General features: G+C 36.6%; 1 protein-coding gene across 1 annotated transcript in view; it reads left to right on the top strand.

Annotated features, from left to right (window-relative positions):
- Positions 1-15,535, top strand: part of LOC120534603 (GTPase IMAP family member 4-like) — a 33,803-nt gene extending 18,268 nt beyond the window's left edge. The window contains exon 4 of the mRNA XM_039762191.1: positions 14,165-15,535. Within this exon, the coding sequence (XP_039618125.1) occupies positions 14,165-15,174 (1,010 nt within the window). The 3' untranslated portion in view covers positions 15,175-15,535. The remainder of the gene's footprint in view (positions 1-14,164) is intronic.
- Positions 15,536-16,261: the final 726 nt, after the last annotated feature.

Genomic DNA, 16,261 nt, shown 5'->3' with positions numbered 1-16,261 from the left:
ATATTAAATCTAGGCAAGCTCCCTCCACTCATTTGTGCTTTAACATACTGTGTTAAAAAGCACTCACTGATTATGTACAAACACTCTTGTTTTTATGGAGTGTGTAGGGCTGGTATAATAGCTATGCTATATAATAGATATGCTTGCCAGACTGGATGTTATAAAACATTCTTAAAATAAGCTAAAGAAACAGCAGATTGATTGAATTTTAATTAATTGCGAGAAAAATATAAACATGATAAATAAAAATAAATACAAGAAAATACACTACAGTCCCAGTCCACATTACCATCAACCCAGTGAACTAATATAATGGACTACAGGAGTTTCCCTACAACCCTCAACTCCTAAAATCAGAATGTGAAACAACCCAATAAGCTTCAAACAGAACATTCATCCAACACCTATGGCAACACTGAAGCACAGGAACTGAGAGGCAATAAGTCTTGTTTGGTGACTTAATCTGACGAGAATGAAGAAAAGAGAGCAACAGGTATTTTTTTAATTGTTAATCAAATTTATTTTTATGTCTAGGGAAGGTATGAATTTATATAATAGTGCTGGTGTAGTGGTAAATGCTTTATCAGTACTAGTACTCTGTAGTACGGTTTCCATAATTTGCAATAGGGGATGGTTAAAAAGTGAACTATATTGTACTTTCATTTTTATTTCATGGTATGCAAGCTGCATAATAAATGTAGTCAAATAGATACACATGAACTCATTTACTAAAACAATAAAAACAATTTAAAGGTAAATTCATACCTTATATAACAATTTTGTTTTTTTTATTTTATTTTTTTCATTTTATTTTGCTTTATTTTTAATTTCAAAGTTTATACACATATTGCTCACATTAGTCTCCATGAATTTAGAAGTCACTTGGCATGCAAGTTATGTACCTTGCAACTATGCAGCATCATAACAGTCAGACACAGAAAATGATGTATAAAGATATAGTCAGTCAGGACAGGGCTCCAGACCATTCAGAGTGAATGCACACACACACCAAGCACACACTAGGTTTAATTTAGAGTCACCAAGTCACTTGACCTGCGTGTCTTTAGAATGTGGGAGGAAACTAGAGCACCCAGAGGATACCCGCATAGACATCATGAGAACACAAATTCTATACAGGGAGGACCAGGGATGCTGGTTTCCTACTGCAAGGCAATGGTGCTACCACTGCACCAACTTATAGACATACAAAGCTACTAAATGTTTATGTGATTATGTTCAGCAAAATAATATTGTAATAAAGCAAGGGTAAAAATTTTTTTTACAGAAAAAGTAATTCTAACAAAGAGAGCCATAGAATCTCTGGTTGCATTTGAATGCGTGATTTAGAAGCTACCATGTACCATCTGCATTTTTTTTCTCTGTCCCTCAACTGCTAACACCTCTAAAACCATACCATTTCAATTGTACATTGTTATGTCAGGCACCACCTTGGACCAGGCTGCACTACAAAATCAATTGCATAGTTGCTGTTGTAACTATAAAATTCAAAGCAGACAATGTTATTGATGATATTTTTCTTTAATTTTTACAATAAAAAATTCTACTGTATATTACCTCTGCAAGAAACCCTATTAAACGATGGTAGCCAGGTGTAAATGATGCATTTGCATATTCTTTTTACCTTGAGAAATCCTCTCCTGCCACTCTTAGTGACGTTATTAAACACTGTTGCCCAAGTTAAAATTGCTGTCTTGCATTGCATTTCTGCAATATATAAAACTATTTTAAAGTCCCTACCTTTCAAAGATCCAAGAGGACAGTGGGAAAAGTATCTCTCACTCAACATATCAGAAAAGGAGTGGAAAGTATCAATGCAGAGAATTCACTCGAGCTCCATATGCGCAAAGCATACAATTATACAACTCAAAATTATATATCAAGCACATCTGTCTCGCTTAAAACTCTCCAAAATATTTCCAGGGCATGATCCAACCTGCGAACACTGCAATCAAGTTCCAGCCTCACTGGGTCACATGTTTTGGGCCTGCACCAAATTAACATCATTCTGGACAAACATTTTAAGTGCCTTTCAGACAGCCTTGATGTCACAATCCCTCCTTATCAATTAACAGCTGTGTTTGGTGTTCTTCCAGATGGGCCTAAAGTGGAGAAGGACAAACAAACTCTGATTGCCTTTACTACACTACTGGCACACAGACTTATCTTGCTAAAGTGGAAGAATCCTAACTCTCCTCTTTTAAGTCAGTGGGTAACTGATGTTATATATTATTTGAAATTGGAAAAAATCTAATTCTCACTTAGAGAATCTGTGCAGAACTTTTTCAAAACCTGGCAGGATCTAATCAATAACATTTTAGAATAAGCTCTTAAAGCACAGAGGAAGTATATTCCCTCCGCATTTCTTTTTCTTCTCCATTTATCTTTATTCACTTATTAATTCATCTATTTACTTTTTTTTTACTGGCTATAAGTTTTGTTCTGCTGACCACGCTCTCTTTCTCAAGGGTGGGGGCTGATTTGTTTTCAACCCTATTTATGTAAAATTGATCTATTTTTATGAAAGGTTGTGTGATTGCAATAAAGTGTCATACATTTACACTTTCAGTAAGCATGATGAAAAAATTATTTCAGTTGTTTTATTGTGAAAGTGTCCACAAAAGGCATTTTAGTCTTCTAAGATTCTTTTTCAATGGTGGACAAGTTAATCATAGAAATGCCTAAATAATGTTCATGAGCTTATTAAGCTTGATTCATATCCCACAATATTTACTTCTGGAATCTGTAACAAGAGCAGGCTACACACAGTTGAGACAAGTTTTACTTTCAATTTTTAATCTCTGAAAGCACTTAACCTTGGAATACTTTAACAATGGCTGAGACCAATCTTGCTTTGTTTCAAGAACTGAATTCTATTTACCAAGGCCTACAGTAGCTACCCTAAAAAGATTTTCCCTAGCCTGTGTGGGACACACCCAGTTATATTAGTAGACGTCATGTGACCTAGTTTAGGATCTTACAGAACCTGAATAAGTATCCCAGTCACACATACTATAGAACCTCTGATCCTCTGCTGATTGCTAGTGTCACAGAAATCACAAGGTAGTTTTAATGAGATGATACCAACATTTTATTTCAATCTAAACTGATGTTTATGTTAAGAGAAACCAGGAATCTCAAATACTAGAAGTTTGGGTCATGTCAGTGTCACATTGAGGAGCTTCCACCACACGATGAAACAGCTCAGAATAATGGTTGGCAACCGTCCAGGCAGACACGCGGTTCAGTCCCACCCCCCAGAAATAACCATCTGTCTGCTGCCACCAGGTGGTATGTGGGAGACCCCTTGGACTGGTCCAGCAGCTCGGGTCCTCAACAATGAGTATCGTGTGAGCTGGATCATCAGCTAGGAATCGCCCCATATGGCCAGAGTGCCGTAACTGATGTTTCCTCACAGTGCAGGTAATGTACGTCATTCGAGACTCCATGAGCAATATTGAGAGTTTTATTTAAGAATTATGCAAAGAAAAAAATCACTATAAATTTACTTAAAATGGCATCACAAAATGGTATTATTTTTTTTGTCACAAATTTTGGAATGCAGACTACACAGTCAGTATCATTGTGATGTGGAGAAAACAAAACACACCAGTGTAACCAGAACTGAAAAATAATTATTTGATAATTGTGATTGGTGAGCTGAATGCAGCTGATGCAAAGACAGTTCTTTCAAGCAGGGACTTGGCTGATTAAAGAAATTTTGACACATTACTTTCAGGCAGAGGCCATGTGGGATTAGAGCAGGTGTACTGAGGACAGACAGGGAAAAAGGTGCTTTTTGGGTCTTAGAAGAGCACAGTCCATAAATAACATATTCAATTACACACAAACGGTACTTCCCCATAACTGTCAAATTTTATACAAAGCTCATAGAATATGCCAAATGTGTGAGTGTTTATAATGGTGAGGGACCATCTAGAAGCCAGAAGCCATCTGCAAGAAGAATGCTACCTGGACTCCATAGAACCGTGTGTACATATTTCTCTCATCTGATTATTTACACCATGGTTACTGAAGGGGTATATATAAGGGTTCAATTTTGTCCTGTATTTCTAAAAAAGAATGCCTTGCGAAGGAGCAAGAGTTCCCTGCTGGAGACACAAGCACAACCAAATATTTTGTAATGAGATGAACAAATTTAAAGAATGTAATGTTTTATGCAATCAAAGAACTAAATTTTGAATATTATAATTAAATGTTCATCACATGATGGAATTGCCCGTGATCCATTTTATTGTACATGTAGTTGATTTTTATGGGGGTATTTTTTGTAATTTCAGAAAGGACCTTCTACACCTGAGTCACAAGAAAAAATGGAATCCATAAGGTATTTAAAGAGCTTTCAAGAATGAGTATTATCATTGGGTGGGAGATGGCGGGAGTGATTGGGTTGGGTTACTTTGTATGCTATGTCCATTTATTGATATATCTTGTCAATTTGTCTTTACTTAAAAAAAAGTTGATCACAAAAAAGAATGAGATTACTACCATGAAATTTGAAATAGCATATAAATATATAATTGCCATTCATTGTGTTAATGTATTTATGTACTTTTCGTCCATAGCAATGTCAGCTGCATGACATAGAATTTAATGAAGCTCATACTAAATATCAATCAATATAAACATATAACATTTGAACAGAATAAATTAACCTTCTAGACAGCCCAAAAACAATCACTTTAGCAAAAATATCCAGATATATTAATTAAGTCATTTCAAAACAGTTCCAGAATGAAAATGCTAAGTTAATGCATTATACAAATCAAAGTTAAACACTGTTATGAAACACTGTAGTCTTGATAGCCCCAATCCTAAGAAGTGTGTGATGGAATAAATAAAAGGATGTTCTTTAAAAAAACACCTATCAAAAATATACAATTGTACTTTTTAGTCAGGTCACATAGCAAGTTTCCAGATACATTCACAAACAATCACTGGGGAATGCATGCACCTTATTTGCTCGCCGATCCTCACACTTACACTGAATAGTTCAATCCCTATACCTGTATTAAACAACTAAAAAGGACTATATGTGATGTTAGTCTTGTCCCTTACTTTCCCTGGGTCTGCCTTGGGCAGGGAACTTTAGTTTTTAAATTGTTTATTGGGGTTCTATTGAGTAATGTTGGGGAGAGTGGGTATTCGGAAATGGATGATGATCCACTTTGCTGTGCACTGCTCTTTATTCTTGTATTCATATAATTTTTCTTCATTGTCTTTCTGTTCTTTTTTATGACTTTCTCTTTTGTATGGTATAATGGCTAATTTTAATATTCTCTCTAGCAAAGTCAGAATGTTCCTGCCTTGTTCTCTGTGTTCACCTGTAAAAGTGGAATTATGATATTAGTTAGATAATCATTACAGTTTAAGATTCTTGCCTCTGGGGGTAACGGTGAGAGAAGAACCTGATACACTTCAGCTAAGTTGATTTACACTCCCACATATACTTTCTTTTTGACTTAGCTAAAAACATTCTGCAATTTATTAGTTTTGAACTTATTATAGGAATCAATGCAAACTCTTTCACTGACCCACTTTTAGACTGAGTTCCACCCATAAATGTGTTCCATCTGCCTCTCCCGCTCTGGCCAAGCTTGTTTCTGGTTTGACATTGGTTGATTCATTTCAAGTCTTTATCCCATCTGCTAAATAATTCTTTTTTTCTGCATGTCACAAACCTTACTTCAGAACTTTTTCTCTTAACACATTGTTCCATCTTCAATCTGACTTCAGATTTTCCATGTTAAATCTTCATCTTCAATTTTTGTCATTTAGGCCTGCATGGTGGTGTTTGAACACTTCACTGCTAAACTGCACTGAATTTATTCTATAGACCTCTTGAAATTTGAGTGAATGTATTGAGGTAAATGTGAACTGGTAAAGCAATCTTTTCTTCGTGTACAGTAGATGGCTATAAATTGATTTATAAGAGAGTTTCCTATTGCTTTTGCTGCCAGTTGCACAAATAAGGATGGGAATATCTGATCTTGAGTATCACTTAAACGAATATGAGGGAGCCCAAACCTTAATATCTGAACCACAATATGAATCTCGTATCTCTCAGGTTGAGGCAGAACTCAATGACTGTCTTTTAAAGAAAGCTAAATTTCAAATCCACTGTACCCATACCCAATTGTATTGGTGAAACTTCTGAAAAAGTGACACTGACTTCTTAAACTCTCAAATAACTGTGGATAAAATTAAAAGACTTTATTCTCTCTCGCTAAAGGTAAGGCACCAACACCTGACAAGGATACAGCCTGAATTGATCTTAATAGTTTGGTCATGGCTCGCACAGCTGTTGCCCCTTTGGTTTTCATATCTTTCCTATTTAAATTCTGCCATCATCAGATTGCTTCTTAAATCTGACAGGGATCTTACAGATTGTTCTAGCTACAGGCTACTTTCCTTGATGAACTTTAATGTAAAATTGCTTGTCAAACTTGTGACCTCTCATCTTCAAACTGTTCTATGTAAGCTTGTTCACACCGATCAGACTGACTTCATTTTCAGTGAATAGGTGAATAATCTTTGTCGCTTGCTACATATTATTAGTAAGGATCACTCCTAATCAGCACCTGCGGCACTCAGATGCCAAGAAGGCATTTGACATGCTGAATTGAAGTTATCTGTGGAAGGTTTTACATGTTATGGGTTTTGGTGATTCCTTCATTAACATGATTAAGACATTATATTCGACTCCCAATGCATCAGTTCTTTCCAATTTGGACTTGTCTCGCCTCTATCCCATCTTCAGGGGAATGAGAAATGGCTGCCGGCTGTCTGCTATGCTGTTAATTCTTTCAGTTATTCTGCTTGTGGCACTTTTGAGTGAATCACAACTGATTTATCCTATAATTATTATGTAGTATTATCCTCTCAGAAGATTTGCAATTTATATTTTAGAATTTTTTAACACATATGTGAAATTCTTCAGATATAATTTAACTACAGTAAATATGCCCTTTTCCACCTATTTTTTCCAATGGGCCATTACCTATCCTCCTTTCTATCCCCACTGTAAGATTCTTTAAATATCATGGGATCACTTTAACACCTGTTGTAAACGATATTTCCATGTTAAATTTTTACTGCATTTTGGAAAAGACAAAACAATCTCTCATTTCTTGGACTAATCTTACTTTTTCCTTTCACTTCCATTTATCTATGACACAAAGACAAACCACAATTGAACTATATGAGCATAATACTACCTCTCCCTCCCATGCCTCAATTTTTGGAGCAAATTCACTCACAGCTCCCATACCTCCGATGAAATGCACATCACATGAGGATTAACCTATTAGTTCTCATCTTGGCTAGGGCTGATGGAGAAGTGTACTTTCCCAGCTCCAAGCCTTACTATTGTGCCTTTGTTTTGCATCCCTTATATTTTTGGTTGTTTCCTGCTCTTCACCCCTTCATGGATCTTAATGGAAACAAAAGTAACTCTGCCGCAGCATCAAATATTTTTTTCATTCCGCACCAAATGAAGTCTATCTCTGACAAATTAGGTTTTACTATGGTGGTGAACATGTGACAGTCTTCCCATCAGAGTCTATTTCTGTGTGTATGTGTGTGTTGATTTTAGTTTGTTCTACATCCTGTTGGGCGAACATATACTACGGTACCAACACGATCTTCTTAAGATTGGAGTCTGCTGTGACGGGAGTATAACGGCAGACTTCATTCACTCACACAGCATTCTGGTGGATATAGCCAAGACACCCAGCTCCCCATGGATTACCATCCCTGGAGGCCGACGACATAGGCGGCACAGAGAGAGGAAGCAGAAGCCAGGTTGCAGGGCCCGTGCGCTAGCTAGACTATGAAGACAGCATCATAAACCTCCTTTTCCAAGCCTTTATACATCCAGTGAGACGAGTCTACGACCGGGGCTGGAAATAATAGAAAAAAGGGTAGATGGCAAAGTAGAATGTCATAAAGAATTAAAAAATGTTGGCGCAGTACACATGCAGAGCAGGTTAGAGATAATGGAAGATCGTCTAATTTGTGTTGCCAGCGAGAATGAAAAGATTCCAAAAACATTGGTGTGGTATGAAGTCCCATGAGACAGAGACTTTTAACATGAGATTCTTTCATGTGATGCCCTACTTACAACTATTTTCAAACAAGATAGTCATCTAACCTCAGTCGTGAAAATGCTTTTGTCAGACACACTTCCAGTGCTCTCAGCTCTTAGTCGTGTAAATGCTTTTGGCAGACACATCTCCTGCAATCTCAGCTCTTATAAATTTTATCAGGAAAATAATTTTATATGTTCTAGATAACACATCAATGACTAAGTGATGAAGAAAGCACGGGCAAACATTCGAAAAGTCGGTTTATTTATTAGAGAGAAAGAAACGATATTCACTCACAGACAGTTATACGTTCCGTTGTCACGATGTAAGTCCAAACAAGGAATCAAAATTCAATGTGATTTTGAGGAAAAGTTAATTCTAAATATTGTTTTTACTAAAGTTTTAAAGTAAATGTGAAAATAATGCATATGTAACAATTCCCAGGAAAATAACAATCTTTTAAAATTGTACTTCGGGTTAACCAAACCCGGGGGTCGGTGAGCGAAGCGAGTAGGGGGCAGAGCCCCCTAGTTTCTTTAAAAGAACAGAAGGCTTTATTATTACACCAGCCGACAAAGGATGTACAACAGTTGTATTAGACAAAGAACAGTATGTCACAGCAATAGGAGAAATGGTCTCTGACACCGCTACTTACGAACAACTAACCAGAGACCCAACTAACAGACTCAACACCACTCGGAATAAGATCTGGAATAACAACCGTATAAACTCACAGAATATTACAGAATAAAATCTTATTATGCAAGCTACCCTGAATTCTATGGCCTCCCAAAATACAAAAACCTTTCTAAAATTCAAACCGGTTGTGCAGCCAAAAAGGTGGCTCTAACTTAGTACACATTGAAACCTTGGATATGCTATGTTGACGACATATTCGTCATATTTAAAAGTGACCAGCTCAATGATTTCTATAACCACATCAACACAATAAAACTTCATAAAAGAGGAAGAGACAAATTATTAAAAATAAAAAAACAAAACAAAGCTCCTTTAATATTTTATTATTTTCTTCACAGGATTCAAAAGGATTTCAGAAAAAAAAGGATGAAGCAAAAATCTCAATGACACCAAATCCAGTGTCTTAAATAAAGGGGTCAAATACACTAAATCCAAGAACAAAAAGAAGAAAAAAAGCAAAATCATAAACCTAATGCTGGAGCTGTTGTGCCTTCACCAGCTTTATCTTAAATACTGCTGTGGAAAGAACCCCAGCTGCCTAAATAAGTAGCCTATCTCTTTAGGTTCCACTTACTGTACATTAAGCAGGGCAACAACACTCTGACACAGGCACTTAACATTATACAAAATTGAAAAATAATTAATAAACAACATCATATTACATCGGCAAAATACAGGCTGAACAAAAAACAAAAATGGAACTAATATCAACTTATGAATAATAATAAATTATAAAACGGTGAAATAACCAAGGAATAAACTTGAGCCAGGACAGCAGCCCTGCCTGTACCATAACGGATGAGATTAAAAACCCAGAAATTAAAGTGGTTTCTATAGCCAGGTTTGGGTCTTGTCCAGGCTGTGGCATGAGACATGTAGAGGCAATAATGATCTTTGGGCCCTTAGGTTCACCCTTCAGTTTCAGACTTCTTGGCCTAGCACTTGGTAACGGTGATCATCTTATTTTGTTGTAAGCTTCAAGCCTCTGTCGCCCTATAGTTCACATCCCTAACCTTACTTAATCCTTCAATAAAACCCATGAACCCCCTCACACTAAGAAAATGTAAGAATCAATGTCAAAATAATGTTTTCTCTCTATTATAAAAACAATCTTGGGAGGGAGACTAGGAAAACGAGACGGGATCCTCTTGGAAGACAATTTGATGTCCTGTGAGAGACACTTTAATGTCATGCGAGACAAGGGAGTGAGACAACATTTAAAACAATTAATTTTATTTTATTGAGTATTTTAATTAAAAATATAGTGATTTTTCTGCATTAAGTGCAAGTGGCACAGCTTGTTGATGCTATGTGAAATAAGTGATACATTTTCCTCAGTAATTTAACTTATTATTAAAATGTTTAGAACAAGCTTCAGCTTTGTCTTCTCAACCAAGTTTTTTTCATTTCTACCATTTACTTAATGAAATTAGTTATGTACAATAATAGAATAGGATTGTTTCATTCTAATATGTGAAACAGTCTTCATGCCTAGTCCTGCAAGTCTGTTTTTGACTGAAGATCTGAGTCAATTGCCTCTTCAGTGTTCCCCGTACCCTTGGTGCAGTGTTCAACCTGAACTTTCCTGTTTAGCAATGGGGTCTGAAGGTAATCATTTCTATTCATTTTTGTTTAATCATGTTTGCAATTCCAGTTCTAAATTCTGCTACAAAATACCAAAGTGAAGTTTAGCCTTTTAAAATCTAGGCCCAGGCTATACTGAAGTCTAGGTTTCAAAATGATTTTACCCCAACATTAATTAGGCTTTGGCCTACACAGTTGTAAACCAAAGGATAAGCCCAGAATCAGAAATCCTAAATTGTCAGTACCCAAAAGTTGTAATAAGAGAGGTAAACAGTGAAAGTAGAAACCTTGACAGCCTTTAAGAAGTACCTCCATGAGATATTGGCATGACTTAGCTATTAGATTAACAAACATGCTTCATGGACTGAATGGTCTCCTCTCATTTATCAATTTTTTTTATATTATATCTTCTTATCAAAATTTTCCCTTTAAAAATAGTGGGCATTTATTACAAAAAAATGAATACTGTACTACAAATATTAAAAAGTGCAAAAATGACTATAAATAGAAATCGGAACAAATACAGTCAGTATGAATATTAATACTGAAAAATCCACAAAGACAAAACCAAAGCAAAAAATTATAAACCAGAAAATCCACAAAAGTGGTCATGAAAAAAGCTTCTACTACAACATTTAATGCTGACCCTCTCTGTCTGGGATATAAAGGCCGAGGGTTGTCCTCCAAAGTTGATTTGTCACTTTGGCCCTTCACCTGGAACTCCATATAAAGATGACAGAGCAAATAACTAAATGCGTTAATACATAACTAATAGACATAAAATATAATAATAATATTCAAAACACAAAGATATACATCATGATTAATGCCATAATACATAAAGTAGTATTTACCAAAAACAGAAATAATAAAACAAGTAGAAAAGTACTTGTGTCAAGGATAAAGGTCTGGCTACACCATAATGATTTCTGTTCAAGCTTTTTCCAGTTGAGACAAGCATTCACCAGTGAAGAAGCATGAAATGTCCAGTACTGTTTATGTACATATAGGCAACCACTGTAATTTGAAATAAAAAATTGAAAAAAAAGAGATCAACATCAGGAAAATACAAATTTTTACCCACCACTGAGATAAATTTTAAAAAATCCCTAAGAAATCCTACTTTTGCTCCTAAGTCTAGGAAAAATAAATAGGCAGTATTATGTTTTTGTTTCAAAGAAACATAGAATGCTGGTGTAGAAAAAAACAAGCATGTACAGTATGTAGAAAATTGTTTTTAAATTGTTTTCTGGCCTGGGGCTGACCAGCCAATTTAGAAAAACATGGAGCACCTTATTTTTAACAGGGAAACTGTGAACTTTAAAAGTAATAGTAAATAGAAAAATCACATCACCCATCCTCTAAAAAAATGCCTTATTGTCAATCCTGGGAATAATGAATGGGGACAAAGGTTAGTGCTTTCAAGATACTGGAATTATTCAGCACAGTGTTACTGCGCCATTCATTACAATACAATACAATACAGTTTATTTTTGTATAGCCCAAAATCACACAGGAAGTGCCGCAATGGGCTTTAACAGGCCCTGCCTTTTGACAGCCCCCCAGCCTTGACTCTCTGAGAAGACAAGGAAAAACTCCCAATAAAAACCTTGTAGGGAAAAATGGAAGAAACCTCGGGAAAGGCAGTTCAAAGAGACCCTTTCCAGGTAGGTTGGGCGTGCAGTGGGTGTCAAAAGTAGGGGGTCAATACAATACAATATACAGAACAGAACAATTCCTTAATACAGCATAATAATAAAAATTTTAGAAGTACGGTTTAACAGTAGATGATATGACATAATTAGGTTTGGATATTTTTAGAGTCCTGGAGACCTCATCCATCTAGCTGCCTCCCCATTTGGCCATGCCACGGCTGAAACGTTGCTCCGATGAAAGGACCCCTCTTTCCCATGATTCCTGTGATCCTCCATCAGGGATGACTTTACCATAGGCAGGCAAACAACTTGGCAGGTGGGCGTGGCACCAATGGCCACATTTGGGTACCGAGAAAAGAAACAGAATAGGTGAGGGTTAGTATTCAAATATAATTATCATGTTACTTATGTTATAGTGCTAATGACTAACAACAGAGATGCAGTCTGTACAGTTAATCAGCAGCTCTAGTCAGGATATGCTAAACTGAAGTAGTGAGTCTTCAGCCGGGATTTAAAGGCTGAGACTGAAGGGGCATCTCTTATGGAAGCAGGAAGACCATTCCACAGTTTAGGGGCCCTGTAACTAAAAGCTCGACCTCCCACTGTTATTTTATTAATCCTTGGAATCCTAAGCAGACCGGCATCTTGAGATCTTAATGTGCTCAGGTTTGTAAGTCATGATAAGTTCAGACAAGTAAGCGGACCTTGGCCATTTAATGCTTTATATGTTAAAAGGAGGATTTTGAAATCTGCCCTAAACTTAACTGGGAGCCAGTGTAAAGATTTAAGAACTGGGGTTATGTGTTCATATTTTCTTGTTCTTGTAATAATTCTTGCAGTGCATTTTGGATTAACTGGAGGCTGTATAGAGAACAGTTTGAACAGCCAGTGAACACCGCATTGCAGTAGTCAATCCTACTAGAGATAAATGCATGAATTAATTTCTCACAATCCTGTTTATTTAGAAAGCGCCTTAATTTCCTAACATTTTTAAGATGGAAAAACATGTTTTGGACGACTTTGTAATAAATGACATAAGTGCTTTAAATGACATGCTAGAGTCAAAGATAACTCCTAGATTGCGGGCTGATTCAGTAAAATTAATTGGGATTCCAACTGAGTTAAATGACGACAAAATATTGCTGTGATCAGCGTCATTCCCTCAACAATTAACATCTCTGTTTTATCTGTATTTAAAGACAAGTAGTTCTCATTCATCCATTCCTTTAATTCACTAACACAACTAATTAAAGACAACATCGGAGAAACTTCATTTGATTTAAATGAAAGGTATAACTGGGTGTCATCTGCATACGAGTGAAAATTAACATTATGTTTCCTAATGAGAGATCCCAGTGGAAGCATGTAAAGTGAAAACAGTAAAGGTCCCAGTACTGAGCCCTGCGGGACACCATATTGAACTTCTGTGTATAATGATGGAGTACTGTCTGCACATTTCTGTACATACTGGAATCGATTTGATAAATAAGAACTAAACCAAGCGAGCACGGGGCCTGTAAGCCCAACATCGTTTTCTAGCCTGTGCAGTAAAATAGAATGGCCAATGGTGTCAAATGCTGCACTTAAGTCCAACAACATAATTACAGTGGAATTTCCTTCATCAGAGGATATCAGAATGTCATTTACAACCCGTGTTAGTGCCGTTTCTGTACTATGGCCAGTGCGAAAGCCAGACTGGAATTTCTCAAATAAATTGTAACGCGTAAGGTGTGACTGAAGCTGACTGGCTACTACTTTCTCTAGTATTTTAGAGAGAAATGGTAAATTTGAAATAGGCCTATAATTATTTAGTATGTGTGGGTCTAGGTCTGACTTTTTAAGTAAAGGTTTAATGACTGACACTTTTAGTGCATCATTACTGTCATTGTGCAGACAATTTAAGAGGAGAGGCTTTACAAACTGGAGCTATTTATACTAGAAAAATAATGTAATAAATGTGCTCCTTTCTGCCTTTTTTGATTAACTCAGAAGTCCAACTGTGACAATCAGCTATAAGATACTAATATACAGTATACAGCTACAATAATGTTATACAGTGGGTATACCTTTAAGTTTTTATGTTTTTATTTTTTTTTTCAGACCAGAACCCCTTTAGTCATGATGATGAGCACCTCAGAATTGTACTGGTTGGGAAGACTGGAGTTGGAAAAAGTGCTGTTGGGAATACCATATTGGGGTTTAAGGAGTTTAAATCAACAGTCTCTAGCAAATCTGTAACATCTATGTGTGATAAGAAAAAAACTAATGTTGATGGCACCAACGTTGCTGTAATTGACACCCCAGGGTTGTTTGACACAGAGCTTCACGATTCAATAAAAGAGGAAATTGTAAAATGTGTTCAGAGGTCTTCTCCAGGACCTCATGCATTTTTGATGGTGATTCAGGTTGGAAGATTCACTGAAGAAGAAAAGAAAACTGTCAACCAACTTCTGGAAATTTTTGGAAAGGAGTGTTTGGAATATGTCATAGTGCTATTCACCTATGCGGACAACCTAGAAGAGGACATCACTCTTAACGAATTTATTGAGTCATCAGGAAAAGACCTCAAGGACCTGCTTGAAAAATGTGATAACAGATATCTTGCCTTCAATAATAAAGACATTAATAACCGTGAGCAGGTCAAAGAACTCTTGAAGAAAATAAAGGAAATGGTGAAAAAGAACAATGGTACCCATTATACTCATGCTATGTACCAAGAGGCAGAACGGCTTATCAAGCAGAAAGAGATGGAGATAAAGAGAGAAGCTGAAGAACAAAGAAAGAAGGAAGAAGAAGCACTCAAGAAGAGGGAGCAAAAATTACAACAAAAGTTTCAGCAGAAAATGAAGGAGAAGGAAGAGGAACTAAGTAAAGAGATTCTTATGCAAAAAGTTAAACATCAAAAAGAAATGGAAAGAATAGAAAAGGAGAAAAAAGAGATGGAAGAACAACTTAAGAATGAGAAGAAAAGACTCGAAGAAGAGAGAATCAGAATACAAAGAGAAGCTCAAGAAAAGAATCATGTTGTAAGTTGTGATCTAGGACAAACAAATTTATTTGAGGATCTGTGTAAATTTGTAGTATCTCCTTTTAAGGGATGGCGTTTTTAATGAGAAGAGTAGGTTCAAAGGTTCACTTACTGTATATTTAGTTTAGTTTAGTTTTTTTTTATTTCTTAACAACTAGTCAAATGAGTTTGCCAATTATTTGGACTCCTCTCAGACAGTAATCACTGCCATATTTATTTTTTGTTAATGTTAACAGTAGCCTACTAAACATTTGGAACGAAGTTTATAAAATTCTGTCATATCTTGTAAAAGTGGATTTCTGTTGAGAGTCTAAAAGCGTTCTTTAATTCAAGTATACAAATATGCACAGCAGGAAACATCATGCTTTCCAGTTATTTTATAAGAATGCATATCACAAATGTAATTATGTGTAACTGTTGAATAAATAGAGATGATAAACATACAATTGTTTTGATTGTGCATTCATTCTGAAAATTTACGCTACAGTGTTGTGTTCCCTGATATAGCTAATGTTGTCTTTTTCTGTTAATATTTTTAATACTTATTTTATAATACCATCCATCCATTATCCAACCCGCTATAGTCTAACTACAGAGTCACGGGGGTCTCCTGGAGCCAATCCCAGCAAACACAGGGTGCAAGGCATCAAACAATCCCTGAGCAGGGCGCCAGCCCACCGCAGGGCACATGCACACCACGCACACACTAGGGACAATTTAGAATTGCCAATGCACTTAACCTGCATGTCTTTGGACTGTGGGAGTAAACCGGAGCACCCTAGAGGAAACCGATGCAGACACGGGGAGAACATGCAAACTCCATGCAGGGAGGACCCGGGTCTCCTAACTGTGAGGCAGCAGTGCTACCACTGCACCACCAGGCCACCTATTTTATAATACCTTTATTATAATTCAGTCAATCATTTATCATGGCCGGCCTGTACACTGGTACTGTGAGTGCTGTGCAGAGTAATCCTGGGGTTCGTCAGGGGTGTGTTCTTGCTCCTACTCTGTTCAGTGCTTGCATGGAGTGGGTGTTGGGCAAGGTCGTGGGATCCAGCGGCTGTGGGACATCTGTTGGTGAAGGAAGATTCACTGATCTTGACTTTGCCAGCAATGCTATAATCTTCGCAGAATCAATGGAGGCTCTGATCGGGGCTCTTGAGAGA

This window comes from Polypterus senegalus, chromosome 8 (genome assembly GCF_016835505.1).
Source record: "Polypterus senegalus isolate Bchr_013 chromosome 8, ASM1683550v1, whole genome shotgun sequence".
Classification (NCBI taxonomy): domain Eukaryota; kingdom Metazoa; phylum Chordata; class Cladistia; order Polypteriformes; family Polypteridae; genus Polypterus; species Polypterus senegalus.
The sequence above is the reverse complement of the archived record's forward strand: the minus strand, read 5'-3'. Positions and strand labels throughout refer to the sequence as shown.